The sequence below is a fragment of the Pteropus medius genome, unplaced genomic scaffold (assembly GCF_902729225.1).
Source record: "Pteropus medius unplaced genomic scaffold, Ma_sr-lr_union100, whole genome shotgun sequence".
NCBI lineage: Eukaryota > Metazoa > Chordata > Mammalia > Chiroptera > Pteropodidae > Pteropus > Pteropus medius.
In genome coordinates this window covers 498,970-514,836 of record NW_024350398.1, presented here as the reverse complement: position 1 = coordinate 514,836, position 15,867 = coordinate 498,970, and the positions used below count along the sequence as shown (strand labels likewise).

Here is a 15,867-nt window from a genome sequence, read left to right as displayed (position 1 = left end):
GTCCTGCGCGAGTGGAGACAGACCCGAGCAGTGCCACCAAAAGCCGTGTCCTGCAGTGGAGGCTACTGGAACCGGGGTGCAGGAGCGGGAAGGCGGCAGCCCTGCGGGTCAGGCGGCCTGGCGGGCGGGCCCCCTGCTCGTCCCATCTCCGCTTCCGCTCTCCGTCCGTTCGGTGGAGGCAGAGAGAGGGACGGGCAGGGCCACGGCGGGCCGTCTGACGCGTCAGGCAAGGGCGGCGCGCAGGCCCGAGAAAGAGGCTTGGGTCAGGGAGAGGTCGCGACAGGCAGAACGGCGGGGCCACCGGCATCCTGGACCAAGCAGGGTCTTCCGTGGCAAGCCCAGTAGGCAGATGGGTGCCCCGCTTTGCTGGAGCCTCAGAAATACAGATGGCAGCAGGGTCTCTGGAGCAGCGGGCAGAGCAGGAGGAGGGCTTCGTGACGAGAGGGGAAAGGGCCGGGATTCTCGTGCCAGTGTCATGGGCTCGAGCGGTCTCTGCCACGCGGTCAGCAGCCTCTAGTCCCAGTGAACTCGGGCCAGGCCTCCAGCGCTGGTGTGGCACGGACGCCACGGAGCCTTCGCCAGCCAAGCTGACCGAACCCACGGTGCGCCGCGAGACTCAGCGGCCGTGTCAGTGTCCAGAGCTCTCAGCAGGGCCCTTCCTGTCACTTCAGCAGAAGCATCCGAGTAGAACAATAACCATCTGTCCGCGACAAAAGAGTTAAAGATGCCCTGGATAAAGATCTGACTTTTCCATCCCCAAATCAGATAGAGGCAGAGGCAGATTTGCGGTTGGGGTTGGGGGCAGCAGGGGCCAGCGGTGAAAGCCTGTGGCCGAGGGGTGGGGCTGTTGAGGCTGTTGAGGCTGTCGGGCCGGGGCCGGGGCGGGACCGCAGGCTTTGCTGTCATTTCCTTGGGTATTACACCGTGCTTCCTGAGGTGCCTTTGGAAAGGGGCCAGGAGGGGCCCTGTGAGGCATGCCGGTGTGTCCCTGTCCTCTGGTGTGTCCTGGTCCTTGGCTGCGAGGACGGGGACAGAAAGCCAGCGGAGACCAGCGTTCCTGGACACCACAACACGCTTTGCCAGTGCACAAACCCTCACCTGGTCTCCAAGAGCCCTGGCAGCGGTGTCGCTCAGTCACAGGATGTTTGCCAGCGCCTGGAGACGCTTTAATTTTCACAGCTAGAGGGTGTCGCCAGCACCTAGCGGCCGGGGTGCTGCGTGGGGACAGGTGCCCACGACCAGAGCCGTTTGGCCCCAAGGTGAGGGGTGCTGAGGTTGGGAAGCCCTACTCGGAGGGCGGACGAGGGACCAGGCGTTCTGGGAGCGGCCTGGCGTTCCCACATAGACTCACAGAGCCATGCTCTGTCACCTGCCATGGCGACGGGACAGGGTGGGAACGGGGGGCAAAGATAGAGAACCAGGGCGCGAGCTGGCACTTGGTAGGTATCTGGATGGGTGGATGAGGAAGGGAGTGAACGAGGGAGGGGACAGTGAGGACGAGTGTGACACCCGTCGCCAGCCGACACCCATCCTTGTCCCTGTCCCACAACCCAAAGTGAGTTTGGGGCCATGAGGATGAGGAAAGCCCGGTGCTGGGTGGCCGGTGGGTAGTCGGGCCCAAGTCTGTGCCTCCAGGTGGACCTGGCGTCATAGGCCGCGCAATCACCTGTGTGGAGAGACAGCTGGGGAGGAGGCCCTGAGCTGAGTTCAAGTGGCCGTCCCCTTGTCCTCCAGAGCCCAAGCCCAAGCCCAGCTTGCCCCGGGGGAGGGTGGGGAAGCCCCAGTTCCTAAAATTCTGTGAATTTGGGGCAGAGCGAGTGTTCTGGGAAGCCCTGTGTCTTCAGGGAGGGCGCCTCAGGGGAAAGGGCGGGGAGGGGCCTGTGATAAAAGGGTGCTTCTCCTCACTTCCTCTTTTGGCTTCAGAGCTGGTCTGTCCTGCTCAGTGATAACCGTCCAGCCTCCTAGAAGCCTGTGCCTGCCGTGCTGGTGCTGCAAGCGACCTGGCCAGGAGGTGATGGCGGTCCCCTCAGCCCTGCCCCGCCCTGCCACCCGGCGTGCCCGGGCCGACTGCGCCCCCCACCAGCTTCGGGGTCCCATGCTGCTGTGGGCAACTCTGTTGTTCCTGGGTGAGTCAGGGTCCCCAGGGGACGGAGGGGGTGGGTGCAGGCAGCCTGCTTTCCCACGAGGCGTGCCCCCTGGGTGGTGCTGCACCTGGCCAGCCGAGGGGGCCTGGGACGCAGGGCAGGAAAACCAGGAGGTCAAAGGCTAATGGGGACGACGCTGCTGGCCTTGGCAGGCTTTGCGGTTTTTAGCTGCCTTCAGCCCAGTCTCACGAAGCACCCGGGTCCCTGATGCTCTGCCACCCCCACGGCAGGGCCTGCTGTCACGGGGGTACCTGGACTTGGGTGGCCAGGCCGTCTTCCTTCCTCAGAGGCCTACGTTTCGCAGCAGCCACATAAGGGGGGAAGGTGCACGTCGTCTTGGACGGGTGGGGAGGGCGCCATGAACACTGTTCTCCGTGCCCTGAGCTCACTCCAGGCAGTGGCAGCCTCTTCTCTCCCCGGGAAGAAGCACAGAGGGCCGGTGGCTCATATGACACGCCACCCGGGCAACACTGAAGCCACCCAATGTGGGACCTAGCCATCCGTGGCCGGTCCTGGGCTGAGGCGGGCGCTGGCCATGGACTCGGCTCCGGCCAGGGCCGAAGGCTCTGGGGAGGCGGCGTCCATGGCAGGCCCCGTGGGAAGCCCTGCGGCCAGGGCTGTGTCCCGGGCCCAGTCCTGCAGCTGCCCACCTCACGTCCACCTTGGGATGGCCAGGGGCAGACACGTGCATGACGGGCGGTGAGATCTGGGAGCCCCCGGCCCTCGTGCGGGGTGACACTGGGGCAGAGGGAGTGTCCCAGGAGCAGGATGAGGGGGCTGATGGAGGGCAGCGCGAGGCACCTCGCCCTTCACACTGCGGGGCACGCTCGGGCCTCCGCCGGGACGGCTTCTCGGCCGCTGCCCGCTGGCCACCTGTGCAGGGCTCCGGGCACTCTAACCCACTTGCCCCTTTGCTGTGTCACCGAGGGTCTGCTCCATCTTCCGTGCCCACCTGGGCCACTACGTTTAGGTCCTCATTGTTGGGCGGCTCACTTTTCACAGTGTCCCCTGACCCGGCCTTCCCTGGTCCCGACCCTGCTTCCCCAAATCCAGCTAGCTGCACACTGAGGTCACAACCCTTTGGGGCTGTGGCTGAGTCACCGGCTTCGCCAACGCCTCGGCGCTGTGCCGCTGGCAGTGAATCCCGCCCTCCCACGCCGGCCCCGTGGCCACTTCACCTGCCTCCTGCAAGGCCTGCCACCAAGAGGGCTGGCTGGCCTGCTCTGCTTTATCCCGAGCTCTGGAGGTGCCTGACTTGGGTTCAGGATCGCTGGGCAGAGCCTTTCCGACCTGTTTGATAGGCCTCAAGAGGGGCCTGCCAGTGTGAGCATCGCCAAGAGCCTATGCATTGTCACCCATTAATGATCACACGAGATGTGGGAGAAAAGCCGGGGTCCAGGGATCTGCTGCTGGGCGCTGGGGCTCGGGGGGACAGCGGGGGGACAGGCCGGACAGCTGGGTGGGCGGTGGGAGTACACGTAACAGGGAGAGAACGGAATGCGTGCGCCTGTCTCCACGGCAGGGAGGTCGCGGGGGGCTGGGGCAGGAGCGGGCGTGCGCAGGGGGCTGGCGAGGGCGACAGGGGCCCGGGGCTGGCAGCAGCAGCGGGCGCATCTGCGCGGAGGGACACGGGGGAGTCGGTGTGGGACGGCGCGGAGGAGTCTGGGGTTATCCGTGGGGTCAGGCGAGAGGCTCTTCTTTAATGAAAGACCCTGGATACACGCTGACGGGAACGTTCCGGCTGAGGAGGAGGAACTGGGGATGCAGAAGAGAAAGGCCCAGCAGAGCAGGATACGCTGGAGAGGACGGGCGGGGGCCGCAGGGCGGGGAGCGGCCACGGCCTGGAGGGGACAGTGCCCCCGGAGAAGCGGGGAAGGGGCTTGGGGCTGCGGGCAGGTGGCCGGCTCCCGGGGGAGGAGGCGAGGTCTCCACGAGGCTTGGAGGGAGGCATAGGCTTCGAGTGACGGGGGCCTGGGGGCAGAGGACAGGAAGCTTCGGGGCTGAGGAAGGGGCGGGCATCACCATGAGAACGGAGGGCACGCTTACTAGAGAAAAGGGTCGGAAGGGCAGGCCAGTGTCCGTTTGAACATGGTGGCCATTTCAGTGACACGCGGCTGGGCAAGTAAAGGCCTGGACGATATAGGCGAGTTTCATGGAGACGGAGAAGGCCAGGGAGCTGAGGGGGTTTGCGGGCGGTGAGTATTCAGGACCACGCGTCTGCTGATTCTGCTTTGTCTCCTCCAGCTCCTGCTGCCAGCGCGCCTGGTAAGTCACCACCCTCACGGCCTCCCCACCCCGCCAGCCGCTCCGCCCTCTGCTCCCAGCTCCCCACCTGGAGGTGCCCCAAACACGCCCATGCCCCATGCCCAGGCAGAGCCAGAGCAGTCGCCACGAGTCACCCCCAGGGAGGCAGGGAGGGTGGCCCAGGTGCACAGGTGCCACAGCTCTCTGTCCTGCTGCCCTGGGACGTCGGGGTGTCCTCACAGAAGATGCTCTCACGTGGGCGCCTCCCTGCCTCCAAGCAGTGCATCGTGCCATCAGAGAGCCCGGGCACTGCACGTGTCAGCACGTGTCTGTGAGTGTCTGCACGTGTCAGCGAGTGTCTGCTCAGCCTGTCCTGTCTTGGCCAGTATCTGAGGGCCTCGGGCCTGGACAGGAGCAGGATGAGGCAGCACTGGCCGCCGTGGGTGGGGTGAGCCCCACTGGGCGCTCCGTTCTACATGCTGGCCGCCTCCCAGGACAGCAGGGCGGGTGCCTGCACTGGTCAACTGGTGTGCGTGCAGGTGCGCGTGTGTGTGAGGTGGGGGTGAGCAGGACCCGCCCAGGGCCCGTGGTGAGTGCGTGTTTACTCCAAGACTGTGTGCCTTGACCCCTTCTGGAAATTCTTGCGTCTCCCAATGGGCAGCCGAGCCCTCGAGAGGACTTGTCCCCTGTGCCCTGGAGGTTTAGCGGCAAGAGCAGTCACCTCCGGTCACGAACAGCTCTGGGCGGGTTCCACCCCTGGTGTCCCCAGCAGAGCCCATGGGGACTGCGCTGTCTGGATCTCAGGTCTGCCCAGGGCCCCCTCTCCTGATGTCGCCACTGCTCCCCGCCCTCCGCAGGGCTCCCGAAGGCCACGCTGAGCCTTGAGCCTCCTTGGGTCAACGTGCTCCAGGGGGACAACGTGACTCTGACCTGCGAGGGAGCCCCCGGCCCTGGGAGCCCCTCCACCCGCTGGTTCCACAACGGCGACTCCCTGGAGACTCAGGCCCAGTCCAGCTACAGCCTCACGGCCAGCATCAGTGACAGCGGGAACTACACGTGCCACACGGCCCAGACCAGCCTCAGCGACCCCGTGCATCTGGACGTGATCGCGGGTCAGTGGGCCCGGCCGGTGGGGCGGGGGTGGGGCGGTGACAGGTGGCGCCCGTCACCGTCCTCACGCCCCACGCCTCTCCTGCTGCGTGGGGGGAGGTAGTGTTTCTCACATGCGAGGCCATTTTGCCTCGGTTCCGACTGGGCAAGGAGGTCACAGACGGGCTGCGGGGTGTGAAGGCAGCACAGGGAGCCCCGCATCATAAAGGCCCACGCGGGCTTAGTGAGCACAGAGTTGCTCAGCCGAGTCCCAGCCTGGAAGCTTCCAGCCACATAGACAGGATGAGCTCACTTCCTGAGCCTCAGGGTCCCCGACTGGGAGGAGTCCTGGGTCAGAAGGGTCCTGGTGCCCCCGCCCCCGTCCTCTGCGGCCTCAGGCCGGCCCCTCAGCCGTAGTCAAGATGAGGGAGGCGGTGCAGTCCGTGGGTCCAGGTGGGGGTGGCCAGGCGCCTGGGCGTTCAGGAGCCGGGGTGACGGGGTCTGTCCCAGGAGGGCCCAGGAATGCTGGGGCCTAGCCTGCAGCCCAGATGGCGGCCAGACTTGGGACATGAGTCACAGCAGCTGCACAGAGGCAGAAGGTGCAGTGGCCAAGAGGGCAGAGCATGGTGGTGGCCAGCAGGACGACAGTGTGACCCCAACACAGATAGCTGCACTTGTGCCTGGCCAGACCCTGATGAGCTGCCACCCACGCAGGTCCAGCCCTGCTCACCGATTTAGCGTCAGCACCCACCCAGACTTGGGAAAGACAGGCGGCCACCCAGCAGCCAGTGTCCGCATCTCAGCGGGCCCACAGAGAGGCCCCGTGCCCCCGACAGGTTCTGCCCCACGAGCTGCACCAGGAGGCGTGATGTGCGCTGTGGCTGAGGAGGAGAAACGGGAACGGTCCAGGAGCCCGCCGAGCTCGCCCGGCAGCGCGGGCCCCGGCCGGGGCCCAGGGGCCTGCGGCTGGGATGCAGCCCCCTGCCCAGGACGCGGGGCCGGGGCATGGAGACGTGTCCGGGGACGTTCTACACGCCCGCGGCGCCACCGACACGCGGCAGCGCCCCGCGTCCCCGCGGACGAGCTTGTCCCCAGATGGCGGACCGGCCCTTCCATCATCTGAGGAGGGGCGTCTCACACGAGCCACGAACCTGAACCTGAACCTGAACCTGAACCTGAAGCTGGACACTGCCCCCGATGTGCACCGAGGAGGGTCCTCGAGGAGACCAAGGTGGCCTTTTGCACAAACCTGGCTCAGGCGGCCCCCTCCCTCTGTCTGGGCATCGCCTGAGCCCAGCGGGGCCTCTGCAGGGGAGACGGCTGCTCTGCAGGGGATCACCCAGGCGTGTGACAGGACTGGTCACCGGTGCCACATGGCGGCAGCTTCGATGTTTTCTCTGGGTTCTGTTCCATCTTGAGAAATCTTTACAATTCTCAGCATCCCCACCTGCTCTGACCCAGTCTTCACGAAAGAGGCATCAGCCTCGCCCCAGAGAGGGGCGTGTGGCCAAGGACTCGGTGCTCTAGGGGGACGAATATGCAGGGTGGCAAAGGATGAGTGAGCTGGAGCTGTGCCCCGCAGCGGGGCACGCGAGCGGCGCATCCGGTGGGCCCCTGTGCCCTCTGGTCCTTCCGCGGCTGCCGTGGCCCAGAGTTTCCTCTTCGTCGTCACCGACGCCTCGGCGTCGAGCGTTCCCTCCTGCATCCGTGCCAGGCTCGCCAGCCCGTGCAGCGCTCGGCGGCCTCGTTCCAACGCGCTGCCAGGGCCCAGAGCGCTTGAGGGTGCGTGCGTAGCCGTCGCCACCGCCTCGGCAGCCCCGCTCCCCCAAGCCCCCTTGGTCCCCCGCCCGGCTCTGCGCTATCCTGGAGCTTTGGAAGAAGGAAGTGCGTGGCTGAGGCTGGGGTCTCGGCTCCCACCGTGGGCTCCTCCCTGCGTGACAGATGGAGCAAGTGCTTTTTCTTCCTCCGTGAGGTGTGGAAGGAGGTCGCGCGGCAGACCCTGCTCTCAGAGGAAGACTCTGAAGCGGCTGCGCATTTCCTAACGTTCGTCAAATAGGCCGATATTCGCTGGGCGTCCGTGACGTCCTACTGTCCCCAAAGACACGTGTCTGGTTTGCAGACTGGATGCCCCTACCCTGGTCCTTTGCGTCCTGCCTGCCGCGGCCTGTGGCCGCCTTCTCCCGGGGCGGGAGGGGAGCCCGGAGCCACTGGAGGTGATGGGCTTGTGTCCAGTTCCTCAGGCGAGGACACTGAGACCCAGAAGAGTTAAGTTTCTTGCCCAAGGTCACAAGTTCATGACCCAGGCGCCAGGATTAGAGCCCGGGACGCTCGGGTTCCTAACTGGAACGGGTTGGGATCCGCTGGGTCTCAGAGTTGAGTCACCTCCTGGGTCCTGTGGCCCCTTTGTGTCTTTCAGACTGGCTGCTGCTCCAGACGCCCCGCCTGCTGTTCCAGGAGGGCGAGCCCATCATGCTGAGGTGCCATAGCTGGAAGGACAAGCCTCTGTACAAGGTCACGTTCTTCCAGGACGAAAAACCCAGGAAGTTTTCCACCTTGAACTTCACCTTCTCCATCCCACGAGCAAACGGCAGCCACAGCGGCGAGTACCACTGCACGGGGTTCATAGGGCAGATGCAGCACTCGTCACCGCGCGTGAGCATCGCTGTCCGAGGTGGGCGCCAGCCCGGATGGGGGGCGGGAGAGGGGCTGGGCGGTCAGGCCACGTGGGCTGTGCGGGGGGCCCGAGACCGGCCGCAGCAGCACGGGCAGCGGGCAGAGAGCGGAGGCACAAGGCCGGCTGAGTGTTGGCCAGTGGGCAGAGAGGGGCAGGGGCCGGGTGAGGAGTCTGTGGCGCCACGTGGAGATGCAGGTACCACCCCAGGACAGCAGCTGAGCAGGCCTCCCTCACGGGTGCAGGGCCCCCGAAGCTCCTGGCACCCCCAAAACTGAGGTGGTCCCCACCTTCCAGTTCTCACTCATGCCGTTCGCCCTCTCAGGCGTGGCCTGTGCCGACAGCTGCAGGCTGTGCGGGATCCAACCACGGTGCCTCCAGCTGTGGGGCCTCAGGCGCCTCCCTGCTGTCCCTCTGTCCTGCACACTCAGACTTAGGCTGGCGGAGACCTGGCGTGGGGGACGCAAGGCCAGCCACAGAAACCCTGGGTGGCTGAGGTGGGGGAGAGGGGCTGCCCTTGGAAGTGGCCGCGGCACAGCTGCTCCAGGGCACAAGCACTGGGCACAGCACCGGGGGGCGGGGGCGGCACGGGGAGGGGGCTGCCTGCCTGAGGTCTGTCTTCCCTAGGGTCCAGCTCCAGCAGCACCTTGCTGGTGACGGCAATCGTGGCTGTGGTCGCTGGCATTGCTGCCACAGTCGTGGTCATCGCCGTGGTGGCCTGGTTCCGTCTCAGGCGAAAGCAGACTTCAGGTTTGTGCTTTCTCTCAGTCCCTCTCGTCGTCGGTTCCTGCCTTGCCCCGGCCCCACCCCGACTGTAATCTCCTGCTACAGAACTCTCAGCGTGCAGAGGTAGCCCCAAGTTTTATCCGTCCACTCGTATGTCGAGCGGTGCCCGAGCCCGTGGGCGACGCCAGGATGAGGGAGCCCAGGCTGGCGCTCGGAGCTCGTGGCGTCATAGCAAGTCAGAGGACGAGCAGATCGAACAGATGGCCGTAGTCTGAGGGGTTAATAGCCGCTGTGACAGACAGCGTCAGGGCCGCAGCGAGGGCCTCACAGAGGGCGACAGTGTGCTGACAGCTCCGAGCCGCCTGCGTCCTGGCTCCACAGCCGTGTGACCCTGGGTGAGCTGCCGACTTCCCTCACCTGGAAAAGAGGACAGGGCCAGGCGCCTTGCGGCCACCGGCTGAGGCTCTCTCGGCGGCGCTGAGGGCCAGGTGTTCTCATTGTGCAGGGGCGAGGTCTGAGGGTGGCAGCTGGCCAGGAAGACAAGGACACGCGGGGCGACAGGCCTCGCAGGAGCGTGAGGGGGATGCCGCGAAGTCAGAGGTTCAGAGCCAGGAAAAACGGGGAGATGGGGCGGCGGCGGAGGCGGGGAGCAGACGGCGGGGCCAGGCGCACGAGGGCCGGGGAGAGGTCTGCAGGCGTGAGGGCTTGCCGGCAGCCGCCTGTCTCCTGGCCCATCACGTCCCCCCAGCGCCTAGCACAGTGCCTGCCACCCACTGGGCACTCAGTAAACACTTGGTCACTGACTGACCGGCCAAATGATTGAGCTCTGTGGAGGCAGCTTCTGCCCTCAGGCCGATCAGTGCCCGGAGTCCAGGGAGAAGAGAAGGCGGCTGGAAGCCATGAGCAAACCGGCCCCAGACACCGCACTGAGATGCCCCGGAGACCCCTGGCTCAGAGGAGCTCGGGGCAGAAACGGCCCGGAGCCCCTGAGAAAGACACTGTGACACTCGCGGTCCACGGATGCACGCACACGGACACAGCGCTGTGGGCGGGGAGGAAGCTGCTCAGAGGCAGAGTGGGCCTAGGGAAGAGGCAGTGGGGCCGCCCTGTGTGTCGCTGGACGCGCCCTCCACAGTCCTGGGCGGTCCCTGTGCAGGTGGGGAGGGGTCTGTGTTGGTTCTGAGCCAATCTCACCCGGTCCATCCTGTCGACTCAGGCCCTGCCCCATAACCCTACTAACCTGCTGTGTGCCCTCCTAACCCTCCCAGGAACCCCTGAGCACAGGGCAATGGGAGACACCCTACCTGAGGAACCAGGTGAGTGCAGCCCCCGGGGGCTCATGCTGCCCCGCCCGGGGCTGCCAGGTGGCTCTGAGCAAGGAGCAGCCTGCGTGAGCTCAGCTAGGAGCACAGGGAAGGCAGGGGTGAGGGGAGCGGGGCAGGGGCTCAAATCGCTTGGTCAGCTCTGAGACTGACTCCTGGGCCTAAAGAGGATCTCTGGACTTGAGAGGGTCACCTCTGCCAGGTGGGGAGGGGAGGCCATGTCCCAGCTTTGGGGACTAGGAACGCGGGAAACGTGCAGAGCAGGAAAGCAGGGCCATGGGGGTCTTTCTGAGTGGCTTCGGCAAAGTTGGCACAGGACAGGATTAGACGCAGGGAGACTGAGGCAAAGGACGGAGGGCCGGGGTCCAGGAGGGAGGGGCAGGGGCGGGGGACGACCTGGCTGCTGAGAGTCCATGTTTGTGGAGCATGGTGGGGTGGTCTTAGGGGGACATAGAGTCCTGGGGGTGTTAGTGGCTTCGTGGGCAAAGCTCGGTTCTAAGCTAAGTCTGGCCCCAGCTCTGTCACCACGTGCAGTGGGGCCTGCAGTGAGTCGTTTTCCCATGGGTCCGGTGTCTCACTGAGGGAGTGCACAGCTGGCCTGGAGGACTTGCAAGGCCCTGCAGCTCCGAGGTCTGAGCACCAGTGACAGCCACGGCCTGGCCCAGGTGCCAGTGTGTAAAGGGAGCAGGAGCTGCAGCTGGGGCCAGAGGACCAAGGAAGCTGAGGCTTTCTCAGGGGTGGGGGGCGGTGGGGACAGCAGAGTTAGGAGGAGAGGCCCTCAGGACCCCTCGATGGCCGATGGCCGGGAACTCAGAGCCGAGCAACTGATTTGAGAGCTTGAGCGAATGGCGCCGTCCAGCATGCTTCGGGCAGGGCCCTTTGTCCCTCAGCCTGAGTCTGCACCAGGGCGAAAGCTGACCTGGCCAGAAGCCCAGACAGCCTGAGACCCGTGGTGGGACGCGTGGCCCACTCCCACGGGCATGCAGGTGTTTCCCAAGGCATTTATTTCCGGCCAGGACTGGGCTGGGCTCCCAGAGGCATAGCCAGGCTGCTGGGAGTGTCTGAGGCCGTCAGAGCAGCCAAGACTGGCCTGTTCCAGAGCTGGGAGTGTGGCCAACGGGATAGTGGACTTTGGGCCACGATAGTGGACACTGGCTACCTGGTCTCAGACTCCTCCTGCCTCCTGAGCTTTGCGCTCTGCAGACTCAGGGGGCTGCTTGCGCCAGATGAAGAAGCGCCCCGCAGAAACACGAGGGAGCTGGGTGTGCCCGAGCTTGCACCAGGGAGGGCCAGAGAGGGGGCACTCGCTCCCTCCCACCCTCCCTCCCTCCCTTGCTCGCTCACGCTTTCTGTTTCATGTCACCGAGTAGCCAGATTCTTGGAAGTTCCAACAAAGAGGCACCCCATTTGGCTGGGGATGGGGTGTGTGGCCCTCAGTCTTCACTCCCTGAAGTCTGGCTGCAAAAGTCCAGCCTGGCTTCACGCTGGCACTGAGCACCCGGCTTGGCCCGAGGGCTCAGATCTCAAGAGATGGCGCCTCGCCACCGGGGGCCCAGCAGTCCTCTGAACAGGATGTGGCCCTTGCCGGCGTGGCCAGCGTGTGTCCTTGGGTCTGCTGGGCTTCGGCTGGCCCGCAGCGTCCATGGGCCTGCTCCCACAGCAGCGCCCGGACCCACCTGCTCTTCCCGCCCACAGCCACCATCACGGATGCTGAAGGGGAGGCAAAAGTGAAGGTGAGCCCCCCACTGCCCTCCCTCCCCCACCACCCTCTCCCTCCCCCACGCCCTCCCTCTCCCTGCCTCTCCCTCCCCCTTTCCCAGCTCTCAACCTCTCCATCCTCCATCCACCCCGTGCTTCTCTGTGTGTCCATCTAGGACGAGAATAGCATCACCTACTCCCTCCTCCTGCACCCGGAGGCTCTGGAGGAGGAGACGGAGTCGTCGGACTACCAGAACATGTAGCTGAAGGTCTCGCCTGGGACGCGGGAGGAGGGCCAGGGGCCGGATCCATGCCTTCCGGCCTGAACCCTCGGAGTTACCTGCATGAGTCCGGAAAGCCGCAGGCCACGTGCTCCCAGATGACGGGCCGTACCGACCTGCGCCTCAGCACTTGTCACTGTCACGATCCCTCTGTCACATAAAACTTACTTTTATTAAGAGATTGAAGCAACTCGGGAAATGCTTGCGTTATAGGTCTCATGAGACAAGTTAGATAAATGCGCATGATTGGGACTGTTGGAATGGACGCCTACGCCGACACACGACGGGCGGTTTTGGGGAAGCGGAATCCGCCTCTTCCTTTTCCATTTTTGGCTACAGGTCAAACAGGGCCAAAGAGCCTCCCCCCTCCCCGCCGCCCACCCCCAGCACGAGTGCAGAAAGGCCCCCTGGTTGGTGCAGACGATCCATCGATCGATCGATCCAGTCCATCGATCGATCGATCCAGTCCATCGATCGGGGCCTTCTCGCTGATGCAGGAGCCTCGGGAGGGGAGTGCGGCGGGCCGGGGGCTGGGCAGGGTGCGGGTGGGCGTCGCTCTTCCTGAAACGAGCGCTCTCGCTCCAGTGGTTCATGGTCTTTCCATGTCTTCTTCCTCTTCCTCTCCTGGCACGTAAAACAATCGCTGTATGTTGCAACGCAGTTCTAAGGAAGCTGTGCTTCACGCGGGGCCTTGGTGGAGACTGCTGACTCTTCCTGCCCTGCCGTTATCCTGTCAGTTCCCAGAAGGACATGACCTCAGGGACGCCCTCCCAGCAGGTCAGAGCCGTGGCCCTCGGCTTCCTTGGGGGTCCGGGGGGCGCCCCTGGAGGGGCCTCCTCCTCCTGGGCCCCTGACACGGCTTCCCGGTGCGGTGCTCTGGCGCTGGGCGTTTGGTGGCCAGGGCCGTCGTCGCCCTGTGGTCCCACGGTCAGACTCCACGCTCGCGCGCTGCTCCAGCAACGAGGGACCGCGACGGCCGTGATCGGTCCTGGGCCTTACTAGATGCCAAGCTGCGCGCTGTAGCCTTAGAGAGTTTAGGCGTATCGGCCATTTCTACTCTGCTTTTGTGATTTTCCCGTTCACATACTCTGACCCATTTTTATAGTAACGATGTGTGTCCCTTTACTAATTACATAGTGGCAGCCTATTTTCTTTCATTCATATGTAAGTTTTCACTACACGAATATTTTTTATAACATTAAAACAGATATGCAAAAAAGATAATGAAGATCACCTGTAAACACGCAAACCGGGAGGACTTGGTGCTGACATTTAAGGGAAGGCCACCTGCGCCCCTGTCTCGGGCACATTATATTTTTACGTGCTCAGAAATACACATAGGCAAAAAGTCACACTCATCGTAAGCAAGAAAGCTCAAACAATAGAAAATACAGAGTAACAAGGAAAGTTCCCTTTTGTCTTCACTGCCAACGTTGCTACCCTTTTTTCTGGGTCGCCAGTGCTGGACATTTGCTGTGTATGTCCGGATGTTTTTTGCTATGCCTCTAATACAGATTTATAGCTTTGAGACCGTCAGAGGCTCATCCTGTGCATGTGCTTATGCAGGAGGCTTCAATGAGCTACATTCTTGGATGATGTTTTCGATGGCGTGTGTGGTGTTTCTGCAGGAGAAATTCCTAGAGGCGGAATCGCTGGCTCAAAGAAAACTCTCGTGTTGTCCTTTAAAAAGCAACAGCTTACACGTCCTCCCACACCATGTCAGGATGCCCCTTCCCTGACCCCTTGCCGATCCTGGGCATTTTTCATTTCTGCCAGTCTGATTGAGGTGTAGGATGTTACTGTCCCGCCCTGCCCCCCACCATGAATGTCCCCTGATTCTGGTAATGGAGCCCTATTTTGCTTTGGCAGAACGGCCCTGCCTCCCCTCTTAGTCCATGTGGGTAGTCGTGCTGGCTCCGCCCCTGGTTTCAGGCGAGAGCACCACCCCCAGCTGTCTCCTGGGAGTTAAACCCAGAGCAGGTGCCTGCAGCCCTGCCTATCCTGTGGCACCACCAGGAGGGGCTTCCGTCCTCCCTCCCCGAATCCACCCTGCTCCTTGCAGTTTCCAAGGGTCGCGGTCCCCCCCTTACCAGTTCATTCGGGTTTGATAGCATTCCTCTAGGATGCCAGATGGGCTTGATGCCTTTTTTAGGCTAGATCTTTGACAAACATTTTTTTTTTTACCTGTCATTATTGGTCTGATCAGGCTTTTTAAAATCTCTTTTAGAGTCAATTTTGAAAATTTTTACTCTCCTAAGAAATCGTCCGTGGTATGCAGCTGCACACTGTACTGTTTTCTATTTTTTGGTAATTTATGAGTCTGTACTTACATGCCTTCTCTCAGACCTAGCTCTTGGGTTGTTTTTTTTTGTTGTCGTTTTTTTGTTTTTTTCCAGTTAGGGTGAGTTTTGCTGGAAATAACAGGAACTCCTCATTCAAACTGGCTTAAACAATAAGGAAATGTATTATCTCATGTAACACAAAGCCCAGAGACGGTGTCTCCAGCACCTCGGGACCTGGGTCCACTGTTCTGGCATTCTCTGTCTGCTGCCCTCGGGAACGGCCAGATAGATGGTGACAGCAGTTCTGTGCATCCTGCCCAGATATCTAGAGAAAGAAAGGGAACGACTACCCCTTACACGTCGCTTAAGAGTGAGGAAAGCTTCCTCCAGTAATCTTCCCATCACGTGGTGCTGGTCAGCACTGGGTCGCCTGCCCGTCCCTACTTCGGTCTCCGGGAAGGCGGAGAAGGTGAACTGCCATAACTTACTTGGCTTTTCACGGGAGGGTCACCCACCTCAATCACCGTACTTGTATGTCATAATCAGAAGGTGTGTCCATTTCATTAGACTCGTCACAGCAGCTTTTGATTTGATGATCGAGTCTTTGCCTTTTGTTTGTTTCTTGATGTATTCTTTCTTCTACTCTATTTAGATTTACTATATTACTCATTTTTTTCTAAACATCTGTTTTTAAACGAATCCACAAAAGGCTGTAACTTTTCTTCTTACTGCTGTTTTGGCCACATCTATTAGATTTTGATATGCGTTCCTGTCATTATTTGTTTCTAAACAATCCACGGCTTTAGTTTTATTTTCTTCTTAACTCGAGGTTTATTTAGAAGAGTGATCTGTTTTGTTTATTTTATTCCCAGTACCTTTTGGTTGTTATTTTCCACCTTCATTGCATATTGGCGTGGCCGTATGCTTTGTCTGCGGGTGGGTATCTTTGAATGTATTGATAAAGACAACGCCTTCTTTCATTGTTAAATACATTTTTACTTTCTATTAAAGTAACACGCACATCATTGGACCTGTGTAATAGAGGCATGTAACGAGAAATGGCCGTTTCTTGCCCTACCCCTCAGTCCTGTTCCCAGAGGCAATCTCTCTCAACGATTTTAATGAGGTCTTCTGCTCACTCACCTCCATGTTTCCCAGCAGCGTGAAGTGCTGGCGTTTTGATTTTTCGGCATCATCTCTTATCTTTTCGTTTCCTGCTGCAGATGCGGCGGCTCTTCCTGCGCCCGCTCACCTCCCGCCGCATCCGCCCGGCCCCCAGCGGGACTTTATCGCAGTGGATGAGACAAATGCCGTCCTCTGATTATATTTCCTTTCCCAAACAAGCTGTTTTTCCTTTCGAGAGATAATAACTGCTTTGTTTTTCTCTTGTGTTAGTTTTCTATGTGCCTA

The 15,867-nt window shown here is 61.9% G+C and overlaps 1 protein-coding gene across 7 annotated transcripts in view; it reads left to right on the top strand.

The window, feature by feature from the left end:
- Nucleotides 1-12,356, top strand: part of LOC120584192 (low affinity immunoglobulin gamma Fc region receptor II-like) — a 57,831-nt gene extending 45,475 nt beyond the window's left edge. For 3 of the 7 annotated variants that reach the window (XM_039839859.1, XM_039839857.1, XM_039839858.1), the window contains exons 6-9: nucleotides 8,776-8,898; nucleotides 10,143-10,190; nucleotides 11,892-11,929; nucleotides 12,071-12,356. In XM_039839859.1, coding sequence (XP_039695793.1) covers nucleotides 8,776-8,898; nucleotides 10,143-10,190; nucleotides 11,892-11,929; nucleotides 12,071-12,157 — 296 coding nt within the window. In that variant the 3' untranslated portion in view covers nucleotides 12,158-12,356. Of the gene's footprint in view, nucleotides 1-930; nucleotides 1,260-1,917; nucleotides 2,127-4,388; nucleotides 4,410-5,245; nucleotides 5,501-7,893; nucleotides 8,149-8,775; nucleotides 8,899-10,142; nucleotides 10,191-11,891; nucleotides 11,930-12,070 lie in introns of those variants that run through there. The other 4 variants (XM_039839856.1, XM_039839855.1, XM_039839861.1 and 1 more) reach the window with 4 other exon arrangements.
- The last annotated feature ends 3,511 nt before the right edge of the window (nucleotides 12,357-15,867 follow it).